The sequence below is a fragment of the Scyliorhinus canicula genome, chromosome 11 (genome assembly GCF_902713615.1).
Source record: "Scyliorhinus canicula chromosome 11, sScyCan1.1, whole genome shotgun sequence".
Lineage (NCBI taxonomy): Eukaryota > Metazoa > Chordata > Chondrichthyes > Carcharhiniformes > Scyliorhinidae > Scyliorhinus > Scyliorhinus canicula.
In genome coordinates this window covers 59,811,904-59,833,712 of record NC_052156.1, presented here as the reverse complement: position 1 = coordinate 59,833,712, position 21,809 = coordinate 59,811,904, and the positions used below count along the sequence as shown (strand labels likewise).

The window sequence follows — 21,809 nt, the reverse complement described above, 5'->3', positions numbered from 1 at the left end:
GGAGGGTGGGAAGTCTGGTCAGTGGACTGTGTGAAGACAGGTCAGTATGTGTGTGGGAAGTTGAGTTGGGACATGATGGGAAGTCAGGTCGGAATGGCCGGCATTTGTGTCGGGGCGTGCAATGTGGACTGTTGGATCAGAGGCGTGTGGACAGCATCGTATGGGAGTGGGCAGTTGAGTCAGGGGTGTGGGCAGTCAGGCTAGTAGGGGTGTAATTGGGGTGAGTAGCCTTGTCAGGGAGGTGTTTGGGTGTGTGGGGAGTGGTGGGTTGAATTATACTTTTAATCATTGAGCTAAAATAGAGATTAAACAGTGTAACAATTCTTGGGTAAGTATATGGGTAAGTAGCACTTACCTAACCCAAGTCTCTGACACAGACCAGTTAAGGGAAATTTGCGGAGGGTCCCAGGCAGTGTAATTAAATCCGTCGGAAGTTTTAACTTCCGAGACAGTTACAGCACTTATGCACACACCAGGACTTCCGATGGATTGTAAACCGGACTCCTCAACATTCACAGTTGTTGGCTTTGGAAGATCTGGCCCATCATGTCAGTGCAGAACGTATAGTTTGTGTACGTGGATAAAGCTTTCATTTATCTCTTTCTATGAGCTCAATACCCATTTGCAGAGCTGCAAGTATCTGAGGTCAACAAAAAGGGCACTTTAAATGAAATATTTTCACAAGTAGTATAGCTTTTGTGCTGCAAACTCAAAATTAAGCAAAGTCAGTTAAAGACATCCATCAAGGAGCCTACATCAAGTAAAATTGGTAACTGTTTATTGTCCTAATATATTAAATTAATGCAATTCCTCAATTTTATTTTTAAGTTCCAGAGCACATGCTTCTCAAATGAGCTCTAACATAAAGGAGTTATTACCAATAGAGGCATCAGTTCAAATGGCCAAACTACAGACCAGATTGTGGTGACACTGGACTTCATGGCCCCCTCATGTACAAATTGTTCACTGGAAGATCTAAAGATAAACTAATACAGTAAACAGCTCTGCCATATATTTTTATGGCATTGATGCTGATTCCAGTGTCCTACACACATAGCCTAAAGTATCATAGCTCTTCCCCCAATGAGCAACAAACTGCTGGTTGTGAATGACTAGCTCCTTGTGATTGTAGAATGTTTGTGGATAGGTGGCTTTTAGAGACTGACTGACTTCTGGTAGCTGGCTGACTGTAGATTGTCAGGTTGACTGGCCTTATAGCTCGGTTATTTCTCACAGATCCAACAAATCTGCTTTGATGTGTTTTTGCACATCATAAAGTAGTGTGCAATTGTTGGACTATATATTTATTCCTAAATATCTGGAAATGCAAGAAAGCGAATTTTCTGGTCGGGTCATGTTGCCAGATCCCCGAGAAAATAAATCAGAGTACGTCAAAGAGTATAAAACTACTCATACTACTCATAACAACACTGGCTCTAACTATTTTTCTCTGTGCCCTGCAATTTCTAATTCATTGGGCTGGATTTTCCAGCCTCTCCACCAGCAGGACCCACCAGTCCTGCTGAAGTCAACCCCTCGCGGCGGGTCCCCCAGTGGCGGGGCAGGTCAGCCACTCCAAAGCCCGTGAACAAAGCCCCAGAAGATCTCACCAGCGGCCAATGTCTCGCCACATCCACAGTGGGTAAAACCTGCTGTGTGGGGGCTGGAAAATCCTTTTTTTTGCCTTTCTGCCTGGCCTCCAATTTTTTATTTTTACTCTTTGCGTTTCTCTATTTTTCGAGCATAACTCTAACAAACTTGCTTTGCTGTTTCTGTATATCTTTGTTTCTGATTTTGTCTGACTGTTTCCTCTTATTTCTATATATCTGACGTATGCTCTCCCGGAGATCATCTGATTTATTCACATATCCACCTTACAGATTGTCTCTGTTTCTTTTGCTCCATTTCTTCCTTGACTCACCTTCCTTCTCACTTTCCTTGAAGACTTTAAAGCCAGGTTGCGTTTATGAGGTACCTTTATCCCTAATTTATATCAGACCCAAACACTCTGCTATCCACCAATTCACAGCTGACTTGGTGCTTGATTCAGGATAATGGCTCCTTCTGGCTCTGTGCTCAGCCTGGCCTTGAATCCACATATAGCTCTTGCTGTAGGAATGGAAGTGGATGAAGAAATGCTATAATGATAACCTATAGAAAGTCCTTAAAATAGTTTGTTTTGTGGCACGTAGTTAGCAACTGCTAGCCAAATGGACCAGTGGGATTGCTTAAATCTGTAATACTGGATATTTGATTTTATAATACAGTTAGATATATTTGTTTCTTCCATACTTTCCTAAAATTACTGATACTTGGGGCACGATTCAACCGAAACATTTCTACGTCCGATTTTGGGTTCATTTAGTGGGGTGCTTCTCGCTGCTCAATCCAGCTAACCAATGACACTTTGCTGTTTTTGTTGGTCCATGCAGGGAACAGTCATTGAGGCCACATGTAATTTTCTGCACTGGCAAGCTAAGACTACTTGCGCATCAGGGCGGACCTTTCAATCCCACTCAACGACCCCACTGTGGCTTCCGGACCCTGAATCCGCCCCCGCCTCTCCCACAGCAACCAACCTACCGCCATCCTCCAAGGTGCCAGGCTGGCAGTGCTACATTACCCAGGTGCCAGCAGGAGTGCCAGGGTACTGCCCTGTGGACCAGTGCCTTGGCGAGGTCTCCCAGGCGTGGCTGGTGAATCCCGGGCCCAGGGAGAACCCAGCAAATGCGTATTTAAACAAGCCTAATTGCTCATTTAAATGTCCATATGTGGATCTTGTTCTCGCTCTCCATTAAATTTCGCTCGACGTTTCAAGCGTCGTGAATCTCGCGAGAGGCCTCGCTTGAGATTTAACAACCTCCTCCCGACATCAACACGTCCTTGATAAGCTGCAGAACCCGCAGTTGCTAATCATCCACCAGAATGTGTCTGAAGTTGTAGTCTCATATGCAAAACTATGAAGTGTGTTGGCAGACTATTCGTCCATAATGGGCAATAATGCAATGCCCAGTCCTGTCCTTATCTAATATCTAATTCACTTTGAATATCTGCAACAAGTTCATACTTACCACACATTTTAACAGTTCTTTTTAGAAGCCTAAATTTTAGCCTAGCTTACACATATTTGTCATGTTTACAGCCCAAAGGGCATTTGCTTATACTCTATGCATTATTACTGTAGGTAATGTTACTTGAACAAGATGCAAAATTTATGCAATGAACCAACAAAACTGCACAGCAATTTGTTATTCAGAAACTGTTCCCATTCTAATTACAGTAAATCCTGTCATACGTTTAGCTTACATTCAGCCCGAAAGCTGATTGTCATAGATAGTGCCAAGAAAAGCTACCATATAAAATTATTAAATAATATTGCATAACACATTCCTAATTCTTGAACAATTCCGATAGAAAAAAATGGACACACAAAGAAATAGAAGAGATAAAGGCATTCCTCATACTTGTAGAACATTTTTTAAAAATAAAATATTTCTTTATTCTCCTTTTTTACATTTTCTCCCAATTTACACCCACCAACAATAAACAATAATCAGTAAGAAATATGTCAATGCCCATATCAATAACATCTATCCCATCCTCCCACCAAACCCAAAACATTCACCCACATGTTCACATAAACAACTGACAAAAAGGAATCAGGAATTCCCCATAGCTCCCATTAACACCCATCGCCCCAACTAATTTTCAATGTTATCCAGTTCTTCAAAGTGCAAAATGAATAATGCCCATAAATTGTAGAACCCCTCTGTCCTTCCCCTCAGTTCAAACTTAACCTTCTCAAGAGTCAGGAATTCCAACAGATCCCCCCCGCCACGCCATGGCACAGGGTGGAGAGGTTGCTCTCCAACCCATCAGGATCCGCCTTTGGGCGATCAACGAGGCGAAGGCTACAACATCTGCCTCCGCACCCATTTCCAACCCTGGCACCGAACGGTCCGACACCCTGAATATGGCCTCCCAGAGGCCCGGGTCCAGTTTCACATGCACCACTTTAGAAATTACGCTAAAATCCGCCTTCCAATAATCCTCTAGCTTTGGACAGGACCAAAACATATGAACGTGATTAGCGGGGCCGCCCCCCACCCCCTCCCCCCAGCCCCGCAACGTTCACACACATCTTCTACTCCTTCAAAGAATCGGCTCATCCTCGCCCTCGTGAGGTGTGCTCTGTATACCACCTTCAGCTGTATCAGCCCCAACCTCGCGCACGAGGTGGAGGCAGTCACTCTCCGGAGCACCTCACACCAGAATCCCCTCCTCTATATCCTCTCCCAACTCTTCCTCCCACTTTGCTTTGATCCCCTCCAGTGGTGCCTTCTCCTCTTCCAGTCCCCTTGTCGTCAGCACCTCCTCCAGCAATGTGGAGGCCGGCTCCTCCGGGAAGTTCTGTATCTCCTTTCTGGCAAACTCTCGAACCTGCATGTATCTAAACATTTCCCCCTGCTCCAGCCTATACTTCGCTTCCAGCTCCTTCAATCCTGCAAACCGACCCCTAAGAAACAAATCTTTTAGTGTCTTAATCCCCTTCTCCTCCCATTTCTGAAAATTTCCATCCCACCTCCCTGGCTCAAATCTGTGGTTCTCCCGAATTGGCATTTCCCTTGACCCTGCCCCCAACCTGAAGTGTTGGCGAAACTGCCTCCAAATTCTCAATGAAGCTATTATTACTGGACTCCCTGAGTACTTCCTCGGGGTTATTGGGAGCGGCGCTGTTGCTACTGCTTTCAATCCTGACCCCCTGCACAAACTCTCCTCCATTCTGATCCACTGGGAATCAACCCCTCTTACCCAGCTCTGCACCTTCTCCACATTCGTTGCCCAGTAGCAATACATCAGGTTCGGAAGACCCAAAGCCCCTTCCTGCCTTCCCCTCTGCAGTAGCACCTTTCTAACTCTGGCCACCTTCCCTCCCCATATGAACGACGTAATCCTTCCCTCAATCTCTCTGAAAAAAGCCTATGACAGGAAAATCGGCAGGTATTGAAAAATACACAGAAATTGTGGCAACACGTTCATTTTAACCGCCTGTACCTGACCCACCAGTGACAGAGGGAGACCATTCCATCTTGCCAGATCCACTTTCACTCTCCCCACCAAACAAGAAATGTTGTACCTGCAGAGCCCCCCGCGCTCCCGAGCAACCTGCACCCACAAGTACCTAAAGTGGGTCCGTGCTGTACAGAATGGCAGCCCCCCCCCCCTGCACCCACACCCGGTCGAGATGCCACAAAATGCATCTTGTCTGGATTCAGCTTGTACCCTGAGAAAGACCCGAACACTCGAAGCTGCCCCAACATTCCCCCTATTGACACACTCGGTTCCGACACGTATAACAGCAAGTCATCGGCATATAAGGACACCCTATGCTCTATTCCCACCCCCCCTTGCACTATTCCTTTCCATACCCCCGAACTTCTTAATGCGATGGCCAATGGCCCTGCCTCAACCCACGGTGGAGAGAAAAGTATCTCGAGCTGATGTTGTTTGTGCGGACACTTGCCCTCGGCTCCTTATATAGTAGCTTTACCCAATTCACAAATCTTGGTCCAATCCCAAACCGCTCCCGAACTGCCATCAAGAACCCCCATTCTACCGGGTTGAACGCCTTCTCAGCATCCAATGCCACAACCACCTCTGCTTCCTTCCCCTCCGCCGGTGCCATAACGAAGTTCAATACCTTTCTAATGTTTGAAAAGAGCTGCCTCCCTCTCACAAACCCTGTCTGATCTTCACCTATCACCTTCGGGAGGCACTCCTCCAGCCTACCCGCCAGTACCTTCGCCAATACTTTTGCGTCCACATTCAGAAGTGATATGGGCCTATACGACCCACACTCCGTTGGATCTTTATCTTTTTTTAGCAACAGGGAGATCGATGCCTACCCCAAGGTTTGTGGCAACACCCCCTTCTCTATTGCCTCTTCAAACATCTCCACCATCAGGGGTGCCAGCTTATTCTTGAATTTTTTACAATATTCCACCGGAAGCCCATCCGGCCCTGCCACCTTCCCCGACTGCATCCTCCCAATCGCATCCTTTATCTCCTGCTCCCCTATCGCTCCTTCTAATGTAGCCCTGTCCCCCTCCCCTAACCTCGGGTACTCCAACTCATCTAGAAATTCTTGCATCTCACGATCTCCCTCGGGTGGCTCTGACCTGTACAACCTCTCATAAAATTCCTCAAAATACTTGTTAATCAGACCCGGCGCCACCACCAACTTCCCTGCCCTATCCTTCACCTGTACAATTTCCCTTGCCGCTACTTCCTTCCGGAGCTGACCTGCTAACTGACGCCCCACCTTATCTCCATGTTGTAAACTGCACCCCTTGCTCGCCTCAGTTGGCGCACCGCCTTCCTGGTAGATAGTTGGTCAAAGCGCGCCTGTAGTTCCTTCATCTTTTCCAGTTTTGCTGGGTCCCCTATCCACCTCCAACATCTCATCGATTACCTTCTGCTGCTCCAACCTCTCCTCCTTGTCCACTCTGGCCTTAAACGAGATCTCCCCCCCCTCACCACCGCCTTTAGAGCCTCCCAGACGACCGCCTTCGACACCTCACCGGTGCAGTTGAAACCAACATACTCCTTAATTACCTTTTCAATTTTGTCACAGAACAGTTGGCCCCCCAAAAGTCCCACATCTAATTTCCACCCTGGTCTCTGCACTACCCCTTCTCCAGCACCATATCCACCCAATGTGGAGCATGGTCTGACACTGAAATTGCCGAGTAATCTGACCCCTTAACCCCAGCCAACAAAGCCTTCCCCACGACGAAAAAGTCGATCCACGAATATACCTTGTGGACTGCTGAGAAAAACAAGTACTCCCGCTCCCTCGGGTTCAGAAACCTCCACGGGTCCACCCCTCCCATTTCCACCATTAGCCCAGCTAATGCCTTCGCCCCTTCTCATAGGGCAAGCGAGCGCGGCCGTGACCTTTCCAACCTTGGCTCCTGCACCAAGTTCCAGTCCCCCCCCCCCCCCCCCCCCCCCCCCCCTTATCAGTTTGTGTGTGTCCAAGTCGGGGATGGCCCCAAACACTTTCTTTGCGAATCCCACATTGTCCCAATTGGGGCTAAATACACTGAACAGCGCCACTAGCCTCCCCTCCAGCGCTCCTGTCACAATCACATATCTACCCCCCTGATCTGCCACCACCTTCTCCATCTGGAAACGTACTCTTTTGCTGACCATTATCGCTAGCCCTCGAGCCCTTCCGTCAAGTCCAGAGTGAAACACCTGACTCACACAGTCCTTTTTAAGTCTCACCTGGTCCTTCACCCTCAAGTGAGTCTCCTGCAGCATTGCTACATCAGCTTTCAAACTTTTAAGATGCGCAAGCACCCTTGATCTCTTGACCGGATCTCCTAACCCCCTCCGGTTCCACGTGACTAATCTAACTGGGGGTCTCTCACCCCCCCCCCCCCCCCCTATCCACCATCATCATACCACCGGGTCGTGCCCCATGAGCCTGACCCGCCCCTATCCATTATTAACATTGAATCCCTTCCTCCCTCCCAAAGATCCCCCCTACATTTCCTCTTGAAAAAACATCTCCCAGCATCAGTCCCCCCCCCCCCTCGCTCGCCTCGCAGGCCCATCAAAACCTGCCAACCAGGCTCCAATGTCCGCAGCCCTCCTCTCACCTCACCGCCGTTCACTAGCCCACTTTAGTTAGCTAGCGCGGGTGGCTGCCCTTCCCACGCTATACCGTCCCCTCCCACCCAGTCCCAGGGAAAGAAAAAACAAAAACAACAATCCAACCCATACAATTCACTAAACTAAGATATAACTGTCGCAACACAGAATGCGAATCAACCCAACCAATAACTTGAACTCTGTAACGATGTGAAGAGAAGTAAATTACAATACACATCAGTAAAAAGAAAGTTATAACATTTGTACATTTTCCAGCTCCCCAATCACAGTCCACAGTCTCTCTTCCAGCTCCGCTCCTCACGTCTGTCCCAAGCCTTCTGCCCTCACGAACGCCTCAACCGCCTCCGCTGTCTCGAAATAAAAGACTTTGGCATCATGCATCACCCTCCGCTTCGCCGGGTATACCATACCAATTCGCACCCCCTTTTTGTACAGTGCCGCCTTCACTCGCCCGAACGCCGCTCATCTCTTTGCCAGCTCCACGTCGAGTCCTGGTAGATCCGAACTCCGGCACCATCCCACTGCACCTTGCACTTCTGCTTTGCCCAGCTTAACACCTTCTCCTTCATGCAGTACTTCTGGAAACAGATGATTACTGCTCTTGGCGGCCTATTCACTTTGGGCTTCGGCCTTAACGACCGATGAGCTCGGTCCAGTTTGTATTGAGAGGGGTTCTCCTCCTCCCCCATCAGCTCCGCCAACTTCTTAGCAAAATACTCTATTGGCCTTGGACCTTCTATCCCTTCGGGCAAGCCCACAATTCTTAGATTGTGCCGCCTCAAGCGGTTCTCCAAGTCCTCAAGCTTTGCTCGGAGTCTTCTGTTGGCCTCCACCCCCTCCGCAGTTCGTCCCCCATTGAGGTGAGCTGGTCGCTGTGCTGCGACGCAGCCCCCTCCACTTCCTTCATCTTCTCGCCTTGCTCTCTCACCTCGGCCGATGTCTTTGCCACAGCTACTCTCACCGGGGCGATTGCCTCCTCCACCAGTGACTTCAATGTGACCGCCATCTCCTTCCTCAAAGCCTCCATGTGCCTCGCAAACTACTTTTCCAGCTCCACCACCATCACCTCGGTCATCTTCTCCACTGTAAGTAGTGCAGCACCACCATGCGGTCAGTCCCCCGCCATTTGTCCAGCACTTTTGCCAGTCTTCTCGTTCAACGGCGAGCCCGTGTTCCCTCCCTTCCTCGGCGCTGCTTTTCGCACCCTTTAACGGCTTATTATTTTTCCTTTTTCTCACCCTTCTTCAATCTCAAGTTTATGTAAAACTTCTTTCTCTTCTTTTTTTTGTACACCTCCAGAATTTCCCTGGGACCAGGCTCAGTCTTCTTACCACATTCTAGGCAGGAGCAATCGATGTGGGACATCACACCTACATCGCGCCCTGGCTTCGGGCCTGCGGTCTTGACCTCCACTTGTCTCCGCCCCCACTGCTTCCTTCAAGTTTTCAGGAGAGAGAAAAAACAAAAATAATGCCTCTCTTCCGCTCTGTTCTCTTTGAGGCCTTCAGCTTTCAGGATGCTCCTTGAGGAAACAGGTCGTGATCCCTGCTCCTCCTCCACGTGCAGCCACCCCCGCCAAACTCACCGGGACCAGTCTGTCCCCTCCCGCCTTTTCAACACCGCAGCTCCGTGAAACAGAGCTTTGATGCTGTCACAGGGTGAGGGAGGCAGGGCCAACCCTGGAGAGGTTTATTTATTTTTTTCCCCCAAAAAACTTTGCGGAGAACCCCCGAAAAAGACCGCGATATCATGGACCGACAGGAGCTAAACGCTTCCGCTCCACCAGCAGACGCCACCGGAAGTCCACTTGTCGAACATTTTGCTGAATTGTATAAATGTCTCTGTTATAATTAGCTCTTGTGCTTCAAATTACCAGAAGCAAATAAATTAGTTTTTATCAAAATAGGTTACGAGGGCAAATGGAAAGACTTTTATGAGGGAAGGGTAAGTCCCTATTTTGTTTCACAAGGCCTGGAAAGTTTTTGTTGCGTCGTGCTTGACAATATAACTAGTTTCAGAAGCTCCACCTAACTCACTTAAGGTGTTTGAAGCCTGGAATGTCTCTGCTATTTTGTATCTTCAAAATTATAGTCAGGAGATATGCATATGATAGAGCAGACAATTCCAATTGCTTTTATTTTCCTGCATTAAGGTAGAACATAAAAAGGTAACTGCGCGGCTGATAACGTGCCTGCAGCTTCGATGCATTTTCGGAAGGGAAAATTCTTTAAAATTATTTCTGAGGACATCGGAGAAGAAAAATTTAGCTTCCCTTTCATGCGGAAGATTTATTTTCCTTAGCAATACCCAACCCTTGAAAATACACTTTTCTTAGGATAAGAAAATATGCTCTTCATATACCACCATAAGTGTCATTAGTGTCATTCTTTGTGTCAACCTGCCCAAAGGTGTAGTTGAGATTACTGGAAGTGACCCTGGCCTGTTTTAATACATGGTACATAGTGGCCACAGACAAATTACAGCTATCAAGATAAGAAGCTCAACAATTTCCATCTTGACTGTTTGCGATGCATTATGTCTATATTGTGGCAGGACAAAATCACAAATGCAGCCGTGCTCTCCCAAGGCAGAGCTCCCAGGTTTGTTAGCGCTCATCAGATCGACGTGTCGTTGTTGGCAAGGGTACATCACCAGGATGAAGGACGGTCGCACACCCAAGGTCTTTCTGAATAATCAGGTAGCTGGAGCCAGACGACCAGTGCGATGCCCAAAGCTACACTTCAAGGATGCTTGCAAGTATGACATGAAGGCCCTAGACATTGATTGTCACACCTGGAGGTCACTTGCTGATGAATGAGAAAAATAGTGACACCTCTGTTGTTTGACATAAACCATCATGATGACTTGTGGCTTCAGCGGCTTGGCAACAGACACCAAAGCTGAAAAAACAACAACCCAATAAACATTCATAGCTTCATGTGCGGCACTTGTGGCAGACCCTTCCTCTCGAGGATTGGCCTTTTCAGCATCAACAAAAGGCGCCATATAAAGACACCCCATCTGAAATGGATTTGTTTGCCCCGTGTCCATCATTATTTGTAGATGAAAGGATGACAGAATGCACAGTGGCCATAATGAACCCTCTAGGGAAAGGATGAGTATGACTGGCAGTTAAGATTCAGATTTTTCATTCACATCCAGTGCTTTAATGCAGTAGCTGCTCAACCCTGACCTTAATATTAATTAAAACTGGGATGGAGCTGTTCTTCAGTATCACCTTTTTTGTGCCTTAACACATGCAGTTCCACAAAATTGTTACTTGTTTCTTAAATGCTAAATGTTGTTTATCCCAAAGAATAGCCCCAATTATGTTTTGTATTTTTTCAGCCTATGTAGTTGTGTAAAAATGAGACTTCTCTCATCTAAAGATTCTTGAACATTATTTAAACGACATGGCAGATTTAGTCCATCTTCAACATGTCAGATCTACAGCTGTGACTTTGACAAGTATCAGCTGAGTAGATTCATTCAACTCTTTAACAGAATGCTCCACCAACTGCTGACAGTCCTTCCATGGGGCACATGGTGATGAACATTCATCTTCCCTACTGTGACTCAGTCCTGCATGGCAGCATGCAGTATTGCAGAAACACAGAATTGGTTCGCTATGTATGAAAGTGGCTTCCATCTATTTATGAATAGCCAGCCTGCATATAAGTAAGTAGCTTGTGAAAAGCAAATATATATAGGCCTTCAGTAATAACTTGTGATCCTTTCCTTGACTTTCCTTTGAACATACTGCTATAGGGCAGAAGCCTCAACTGGTTCTGACAAGTCAGAAGCAATCTCTGTTTACTTTATTCATACTATTTCATTAAGAGTGGAATATGACCTCACAAGAAGGTTGTAGCTCTGGAAGATGTTACTGTGTTCACTTACGGGTAAGATTTTCATAGGACTACGCAAAATGAGTGATGCCACGGTTATTCTGAAGCAATAACTTGAAAAAATGCACGCTTTTCCAGTCATTTTAATTGGGGTTTAAGATTTTTGTTAAAAATGACTGCAATTTACTAAATTGATTGCCAAAACGAAATGTTTACAAAATATTGCCATTTCACCAAATATATATTTTTCAAACCTTAACTATGTAATGCACATGGACGGGGCTTTACATTCAATATATGAACAAATGGTAATAGTTTTACTTTATCCATCAATAAGAGGTGTGTATATACAGATATATATACATACATGTATTAGCCACTGTTAATATAGTGGCTTCATTTCAGCCCTGGGTGAAATGGTACGTGAGCATTACTTCCCACCTTGGTGAGCACCATTCAAATCCAGTCTGGGCATGTAGGATAAAGGCATCTTTTGAATCCCAAGTGGAATTAGTTCAGCCAGATTAGTTACCTGCGGCCAAAACTCACAGCAGTCTTGAATTCTGCTCTATATTGGTAATCAACTTGTCAACATTTGCAAGGATAGTCCATTTGCTAATGTGATAAAAAGACAGAAGTGTTTGTTTAAAATTATGTTTAAACTGCAATGTCGGAACAATAGAAGGTACCAATAATGCCGTTTTTGTGACCTGTTACTCCAGAATAGATCCCAAATCAGACTGAGTTTGCCCATTCATATCTATTCGTGGTTCTTCTCCCACTGTAAATTTGAGCAGTTCATTCAGAATTTTGAGTGTCCCAAATAAATACAGGAATGCAGGCTGTGACTGCTAGTACTGCAAATAATCAAAGTATAAATTTGAGCTTCATGTTCAGACTCCCCTTACATGCTGATTCCTAATGCCAATCATTAAATTAAAAATGTTGCCACCTCATGTATTGTAATTTCTTCTGAACTTGATGAGGGTGCCTATAGGAAACTAAAGGAAAAATAGCTTGTGTGTTATTTGGAATTGTGTCAAAGTATTTTTAGAAAATCAAGTAAGCTTTACTTTTTGGGCTTGAGGGAAAAGGCACAGATGTATTATTTTTCACAATCTATTTATCTGAAAAAGATCAAAGACTTAATTATTGATGAAACATGGTAGTTTGACAAGAGCCTGCCATTATTGAAAACACTCACAGCAGGATTGAATTCTATAATTCTTTAGTCTGGCCTTGGCAACACTTACAATTTACACTTCCTTTCTTTTAGATACAATATTGAATGTTTTCTTCTTTGTACTTACTATAGAATGCAGTGCGCCATAATCTTAGTCTTCACAAGTGTTTTGTTCGAGTAGAAAATGTTAAAGGGGCAGTATGGACAGTGGACGAAATAGAGTTCCAAAAACGAAGGCCACAAAAGATCAGTGGGTATGTCCACCATGTTTGATTGCTTGAATCTCCTAGCATAGCTAGCTCCCATGTAGTTTAACCTACAGCTTATGGCTGCTTGCAGGTGATGGAGGGGAGGGTGTCGCTTGATTACATTCTTGCTGTATAGGAAAATGTGGGGCATGGAAAGCAAGTGCTTTGTCACAGGGTCCTTTCCCCTTGTTTTCTCCTGTGTATGCCATGGTGCCCACCCCATGTCCTTTCCATCTGCTTGCCTAGTGTTCTGCATCATATGCTTCTGCTTGCAGGCTACACATATTAACCCCACAAACCATTTGCTTATTTCATTTTTTTTTCTCCTTTCCCTTACCCAACCCTTGTGTGTGATTTTTGTTCTCTCCCAAACACCCTTACCCATGTTTGTCTTTTCCATCGCATCTGCTTGACTGCTGCTATAATCCCAGGGTGCCATACGCACCAATTTGTCACTGCATAAGTGCTTTATCAGAGTAGAGGATGAGTTTGGGTCCTTTTGGACTGTTGATGATGAAGAATTTAAACGCGGTCGCCACATTCAACGAGGCCGTCCTCGAAAATACTACCCTGATGAAAGCTTTGATGAACAATTTGCACAGTAAGAGCTTTTGCTTGCTACTATTTTGCTTCTGCTTTGCATTGCATGGTTACTATCTGTCTGATTTCCCTGAGTATTAATATGTCAAATAAGAATAACTGTTTCTGTACTATAGTGAATGTTGTTGAATTAAAGCTGCGGATCATTTTGTTGACCAACTTGCAATTTATCAAAGTGCAATGTTCTAATAACAGAGCTCTATTTTAGAAAATCCAATAATTGGTTAAAGAGAAGGTTCAGGTTACATCATGAAATTTTGATCCAAACTCAATCCTGCAGCCCATTATTAGAACTGCTCCCAATTAATATTTACAGTATAATCACAAGAATATATTCATGCGAGAAGACTTTCTTATGAGAAGCTCTTAAGAATCCTACAATCCTAATAACTGAACATTGGCATTGAAATAAATTGGCCACTGGTTTTTACAATCAATATAAAAAGGTGAATGTTTACTACCAGATCATATCTATATAGATGAAAAATTTACCAAGAGGTGAAGTCACTAGAGCAGTATGCTTCACAAATAGTTTGACGGGCACTAAATATTCGTCATGAGAAATGCGGCACAAAGCTGCCAATAATTGTCTTACCCACGTTAACTGTGAAAATTAACAACATATTGTGTAGTGTCACTTTCAATAAGTGCAAGGGTTCAACTCCAATATAACTGAAACTTAGGAGAAAGCAACATTACCTATATCCATATTATTCACCACATTGTACAAAGTAAGAAAAAAAATCAAATGTTAAATCAAGGAACTAGTCATGCTGGCAACTCAACAATTCCAGCCTATTAGGGCAACACAATCACACACTTCCAAACTAAACTTAAAGATTTAGCAACTTAATTCATCAAGCATTTGGCACAATGATTAGAATGCAATGATAGCATGAACCTTTTCTTTAACATTTAAAAATCTTTGTGATGTATAATCAGTCCATTCCAAACAGTGAAAAAAATGCTCTGCCTCAATAAATATGTCAACTTCAAACATAAAAGTGTTTTGGGTCCAGGCACATACAAGTGAGGCTAGTGTAGTAATCTAATTGTTTTAAACTTGAATGGAGCCTTCTTATTATCCTATCTCTTTAATTTTTATTCGTTTTTTTTCAAACTCTATTTATGGCTCAGGAGTGAATGCACTGCATGATGTATCAATCAGACAAGGAAGGCACCAAATTAGTTTCTTAACCTGTGTATTGCAGCTGGTAATTGAGTATTAGTTTAAGTTTCAGATAAATAGGGGGCATGTTTATGAACAGCATTGTTGCAAGGCGACAGAGCTGTACACCCATCCTATGCCATACGTTGTAGCAATGTTAAGTCCTCCCAATCCCCAGCACTCTCCCTTCCTTTGTATTTTGAGACGTTAGAACTCCCCCTTAAACTCCACAATGACTTCAGTACTGGAAAATCTCAGCACAAAATGATCCTCCAAAATGCTTCTCGGCTCTACTTCTTTTACCCAATGCTCTGAGCCATCTCCATTGCTGCTCTACCCAGGAACTCTCTATCCCAATCCTGGTGAACTCTCAAAATGCCAATCCCATCCACCACTTCCAATGCAGCTAAATGCCTGGTACATACTTGAAATATGCAACATTAGGTGGAATCTTATGATGACAGGTTTTTTTCAGGAGTTGGGACCATTTCAGGGTATTGACCCCAATCCGCTCTCTAGTGCGATATTCCAGGAGATGACATCCTAATTGGCTGCTTTCATGTCCGCCATCCAATTAACGACAGAAAGCAGATTCCCGAGACTGCATGCCGACTCCTAGGGCTCTCAGCTAAAGACAGCCCCGCTGAGAGAGAAGGATGCTGCTCAGGCACAAAGGAGAGCACGAGGCACCTCAAAATGGAAGCATTCTCAGGGGCACCAATACAGTTATGAAAACAGAGTTCTGTAGCTGGTAGGGTCATGGTAGTGGAGGAGAATTCCCTCCGGAGGATTTGATTCAGCCATGACTGCAACATGTTTGTCCATGAAGCCCCCATAAATAAATTATGGAACCTCCAGCTCTGATAGTCTACCAGCTTGTCACCAGGACACAGCCTCTATGGAGCTTCCAGAGTCCGTACACGGTGGGAGTCCGCCCCAGTGTTGAGAAGATCCCAGTGGAATTCTCCCTTCCCTCCTCATTAGCTCCTTAGCTGCTCCTGCTGCTGCCTGGCAGGTAATCACTGCCAAAGTTCATTCTCCTCCAGCAAGATCTGATAGGCAGGAACAGTTTGGGGCACAGTCACGGATATCCCTAACTCTGATCTTGGTTCTGGATGCACCTTGAAAACCCTCTCCAGGGCCAGGAAGAATCTACCCATCAACCCTCTTACACTTCTCTTGATTTTTGGCCTCCAGAAAGCTGAGATTAAAAATGGCTATTTAGGTAGAATTATAAAATTTAAAAGAATAAATGTCACAATTTCACAAGATTTTAACTCAAGTTCCCAATTTTTAACAAGAAAATGGACACAATCCCAAATGCGATTGCCAAAACATAAGTTTAAAAAAAGAAAAATTGACATATTCAATCACTGTAAATTGATGGTCAGAATGATGCACGATGGCTGGAACTTTGCAGAGGCAACAGGAATCCTGCCCCTGGGGCCAGAAGCAAGGAGCGACCCCCATTTCAGCTGGTGGTTGATCCCAAGGCTGCATTTTACCAACATCTTCCAACACCATTTTACCAGCCTTCCCACCTGCAGCCCATTCCCAAAAGACTCGTAAAACCAGCCTAATATGTTAGATGATATAATAGCTTTTAAATTAACAAAAAAACAGCATTTCATCGAACTGATCATGAGTAGTGTCATGGGAGATATGCTCTTGTGTTCACTTTATGTGTGTATATATTTTATATTTATACATAAACTTCCAAGCTAAAGTCACTTTTCTTGATTATAGCATCTTTCTAAAATTCCAATTAAGTAATAATGATGCATATAAATTGGCACTCTCCACCCATGTTGTTAATCTTTATTATCCCAATCCTTGTATTTATCTAACTACTATTCACATTGCATTTATTTTCTGCCAGTCATCTTCTCTTGCTTAATATCTGTTTCTTGCAGTATTGTTTCTTCTTCTCTGTGCAACCTTTCTCATTTTACTTTTATAAGCCTGGTTAATCTAATACTGTCCTTAATCTTATTAATTTGCTTGCCAAAAGGCCAGGATAATAAGTGGGCTCCACCATGTATCCTTTGCACTCAATAAAAAGGCGTCCAGCAGCTTTACACTCTGAGCCATAATAATTATTACCCATCATCTCCAAACTTTTCTGAATAATTGCAAGATCTAGAAAGCGTGCATTGTTTCTGTGAGTCATGTCTTTGAACAGTATCAGCAGGAATTCCTGATAAAATTACATACGTCAGCTACTTTTACTTTGAATTGTATGCATTTGGATAGAATACCACTTTATTTTTGGCATATTACTTGGAATCAAATTATATAGGGATTAAATAGGATTATATTTTGTTCTGTGTCTACATCAAAGATCTGCTGAGACAAATCCATTTGCTGAATGATATCCAAATAAGTTAATAAATTAATATATTTTATAGTTTGATTTTAAAAAAAGAATTTAAAAGGCTTTTTTAAATCATACTTTAAATGGACCCAGAAGCATCAAATTCCAATTAATCGGTTAAAAAATTGGCAACGTCAGTTAAAGAGCTTCTTTCAATTTTGAGACCAGTTTAAAGGTATTTTTTCTCTGTTAGAAGAATGGAACCTAATACACTAATACCTCCAGTACATTAGTTACTTTGTCAAAGTGAATTGTGAATATTACTTACCTTTTTTTTTCTTATACACAGCAACCCTTCTATTATAAAAAATATACAGACCAGCCTTGCATATGGATCACCACTTAATGCTGCTTTACAGGTAAGATCAACAAATGCATTCAGTCTGCAAAGTCCACAGTACCCAGAGCCCTTGCTCCACACTGAGTCTTTCACTAATTAGATATTAAAATTTAATTTCTTTAAAACTTTTTAAGTGTATAATGCAATAAAGCCCCAGGGCAAACGCATTGTAAGTCACTAGAGCATTAGCTGGTTGTTTCACATTTTGAATATTGTGGTAAAAATTAAAAGTTCACTTATTAATATTTATCAGTGGTATCATAATTTCCACCATCTTATTTCAGAGACTTGCTTGAGGGAAAAGAACCATAAATGTAATTACTCCAGCACAACTATTAATGACTGAATGATGGGATGCAGTGTCACATGACCCCCTATTGTTACTGGTGCTATGGAGGAAACACTAAGCCAGCATGAATTCTGCTCAGTCTCTTATCATTAACATAGTTTGTATTTTCTGAAATCCGACAGTTTAGTTCCATTGGGAAATTTTGCATTTATATCTTTTCTTCCACCGGTCTGGTGCATTCAACCACATCAGCAAGCGGTAACGTATCTCGTCCACCAACAATGCCCTGTGATCATTCATGACATTTGGGGCAGGTCAAGACCTGACACATTTTCATGGTGCTATACTGGAACAACTCACCATTGTACAGGAGGGTTAAAAAACAACAAAACACAGATTGATGCAGACCAGGTAATATAAGAAGATGATGGCATGGTCGTAATGTCACTGGACTTGTGAGGTCCAAGAAAATGCTGTAGGGACATGGGTTCAAATCTCATCAAATTGCTGGTGGGATATAAATTTGATAAGTCTGGAATGGTCGCCATGAAGCTAACATTGATTGTCATTAAAAGCCCCAAAATGCCTATTGGGGAACAAAATCTACCATGCTTACCAGGTCTCGCCTCCGTGTGACTCCAGATTCCATAGCAATGTACTTGACTCTTAAATGCCCTATGAAGTGGCTTTGCAAGCCATTCAGTACAATGACACTTGGGAATGATCAACAAATGCTGACCTTGACAGCAACCACCATGACCCATGAAAGATTTTTTTTTGAGACCAACTGTTAACAATTAGACTTTAAAATAAGCCCTTATTTTTACTTTTCTAACCAGAGGCAACGCTAAGACCTTGCATTGGGGCCGTCAAGAGGCCTGAGCAGATCTAGCCAGCTCTCAGTTTGGGTACCAATGCATAAATGCACTCGGCTGTAGAATCTGTAGTCCATGCAGCCCAAGGGAGAATCCCAGTTTTGGTTACACATTTCATCCTGCGTTACACGTTGTGCAGCTTTCCCACCGACAGTTGTGCAAAAGTTTACATTTGTGCACCTCATCACCATGTCTGGTAAAATATAGGGGCTCCAAATTAAACTTCAAAAATGCAAATAACCCTCCTGTTTCTAAGCATGTAATATTTGCCAAGAGACAAATAAATGTTAGGGGTCTGTAAAATGCATTTATTTGAATAAGCAACGTGTTTTTCGACAAATGTTATCGGCAATGTAAATGATGATTCTGTGGTGTTTTGATTAGCAAAGCATGTATTGACCTCTAGCATAGAAAAAATGAGAGAGAATGCTAATAGGTTCCTTGAAGAACAATAGTAAATACCTTTTGCTGTCATCTTGCAATCTCTGGAGACAAATGAAACAGTTTTAAAGCTTGTTTTATCTTGCATACAATATTAAAAATTGCAAGCAGTTTTGTAGCTTATATATATGAGCCAAAGAGGCATAAAATAAAGCTGCCAGCAAACACCAACTTACATGCAAATCGTCACGGTATTTAACCCATGAGTAATCATTCCATTTGACATGCTTGCTGTATAGACAAAGAGCAAATGTATTTGCACTTAGGTGCTGTCCTCGTAATGCAGATAATGCAGTGGACATCTGGGTTAAATCGTTGAATAGAATATGCATAGTAATAGACTTGCAATTTGAAAGTATTGGAAAAAAACATTCTGCAACAAAAATAAATTTGTAAGCATGAAGTAGCGCATTGAAACCCAATACGTTTTTCCAAAAAAAGAAGGGCCACATTCCCGTACCATGGTGAGTTCCTAATATCTGACTTGTCAAGTAGGCGGTTATGTATCTTCCTGATAGACAAGAATCAACTCCAGGAAAGCACATTTGTAAAACTGGCACTTAGATGGTGGTCTACAAATATATCATTATATATGAATGACAGGTCATAGAATCTATACAGTGCAGGAGGAGGCCATTTGGCCCATCGAGCCTGCACCAGTCATCTGTAAGAGCACCCTCCCAGGCCCACTCCCCGTCCTATCACTGTAACCCCTCAACCTCCCTCCCCCTCCCTTAGTTGCTTCACACTTAACAGTAAATTATTTAGTGGCACACAGGAACCTAAGAAAAGTGAAGGAAGAACTTTTGTCAGAAGGAAACCTTACTTTAGTCCTTTGTTAGTTTGGACTGAGATCAGGTTATGGAGAATGTGTGGATTTCCTAACCGTGAATGTTAGCATCCGGAGTACTGTGGCATGAATTGGTTGGTTGTGGGTTCAGTAAATGGTATGGACATTCCAAATGAAATGTGAGCAGTGCACAATTATGATACTGAAGCAAAATATTTCAGATGCTGGAATTCTGTAATAAAAACAGAAAACGCTGGAAATACTCAGCATGTCAGACAGCCTCTATGGAGAGAGAAGCAGCAATACCTTTGCTGAGCGGGAGTGGAAAATGAAGGCAAGTTAATCTGAACTTTCATGTTGATACTGATAGTGAGTGTTTACAACCAGAATCGGCAGAGGATTAAAATTAGTTATTTCATGACTTTTTGCAGGAATTTCTATGGCTCTTCTAAAGTTAGGGAAATAGATAGGTGGCAGAATTTTACACTCCCTCCGAGGCGTCTTCTGAGGCAGAAAGATGGGGCGATAAAATTGAATGGACAGGATACCGATTAAGGCCTTAAGTGGCCACGGAGGGGCTTTCTCCTGCCCAACCTCAATTTTTAGAGTGGCAGGTGCAGGCAGGGTGGGAAAGTGACATTGGCACCTCTCCCCATTTTGAGCGTGGAGGGAGCCTGACTCTGGAGATCATGTCGTGGTTCCCTCTCCTTCCACCCTCGTCCCCACCTTGCAGCTTACCCTCGGGCATCACCTTAGTTCCCGGGATCCCTAGAACTTGCCTTCCCCAAGGTCCTGGGTCTTCGTTCCAGGCAGAATGCTGCAGTACCGCTTCTGGCCACTGCAGCACTATGCCTGACCTGGTTGACGAATTGTCTAACAGTCTGATTGGCCGACAGCTTTCACAGTCGGAACTTCCTTCCGCCATGCTAATAAATGCTCAATTGAGCGTTAAATGGCAGTCAGAGTGCGAGAGTCGGCAGTTGCATATTAGGCACCGGATTTCGGGATGGCAAATGCTGATCGCTCAGCATTCTCAAAATTCTACCCGGGGAGACCCCTGGAAAAATTTGCCTCACAAAAGATTAGGAGGAGTTGAGTTTGGAAGTTGTGATTTCGTGGTGCCGACCTTGATTTTTAAAAGCCTCAAGATTGTCGGAAGAATGAAAGCTCGAGTGACCATTATTGAGGACGTCAGCAGAAATAAGTTTTAAAAATAAACCTTGAACCTGAGACTGTAGACCATGTAGGTATGTGTGACATACACACAAATATGAATAAGATGGTTTTACCTTTCTTTCGGATATGTCGTTAGTTCACCTATCATTCTTGGGCCTGATTCAATTACAGTGGTAAGCAGCACACAATAACATTAAAACTGCCTGTGTTTAAGGCAGAAGCACACCAGTAACATGAAGATAGGAAGTTGTGGCAAATGAAGCCTGTATTGGAACAAGGCATATTTTTGTCCAGTTATGTTAGGAGGAACAAGTTGCTCAGTTATTTTTAACATGATGACACAGAACTGTGACAAATAGATGATTGGATGAATTTACAAATTTTAGAGATTTGCTACAAAGTCGGCCAGCCCTATCTGGTATTTCTGTATTGGTATTTGGAAATGTCAATGTCATTGAGTAAGTCTCAAAAATCAATTCCCTTAAGTTCTCTGTTTATGTGTACATGTTAGTCAAATGTTTGACTGAGATGATATATATTCTTATATAAATGGGTGGAATTCTCCCAAAAAATGACTACGGTGTGATTCACCGGAAAGATTTCTAAATGTGGTAGCGAGCGGGAATTGCCGCGAGCTTCCCAGCACTCGGCTTAGTGAAGCCGGCAACGCTATTCAACGTTAATTGGTCTATTTAATTATGCCTCACGGGTTTCCCGCCGCAAATGAAGGCTCACGAGTTGATTCGCCGAGACCGGGCTCGCCAGCCCCCCCCATGAACAAGGTCGAGCAGCAATTG

The 21,809-nt window shown here is 43.6% G+C and overlaps 1 protein-coding gene across 18 annotated transcripts in view; it reads left to right on the top strand.

The window, feature by feature from the left end:
* The window catches only part of foxp1b (forkhead box P1b), a 645,688-nt gene that overhangs the window by 578,610 nt on the left and 45,269 nt on the right, over positions 1-21,809 (top strand). For all 18 annotated transcript variants that reach the window (XM_038810651.1, XM_038810658.1, XM_038810652.1 and 15 more), the window contains 2 exons: positions 12,844-12,965; positions 17,391-17,460. In XM_038810651.1, coding sequence (XP_038666579.1) covers positions 12,844-12,965; positions 17,391-17,460 — 192 coding nt within the window. The remainder of the gene's footprint in view (positions 1-12,843; positions 12,966-17,390; positions 17,461-21,809) is intronic.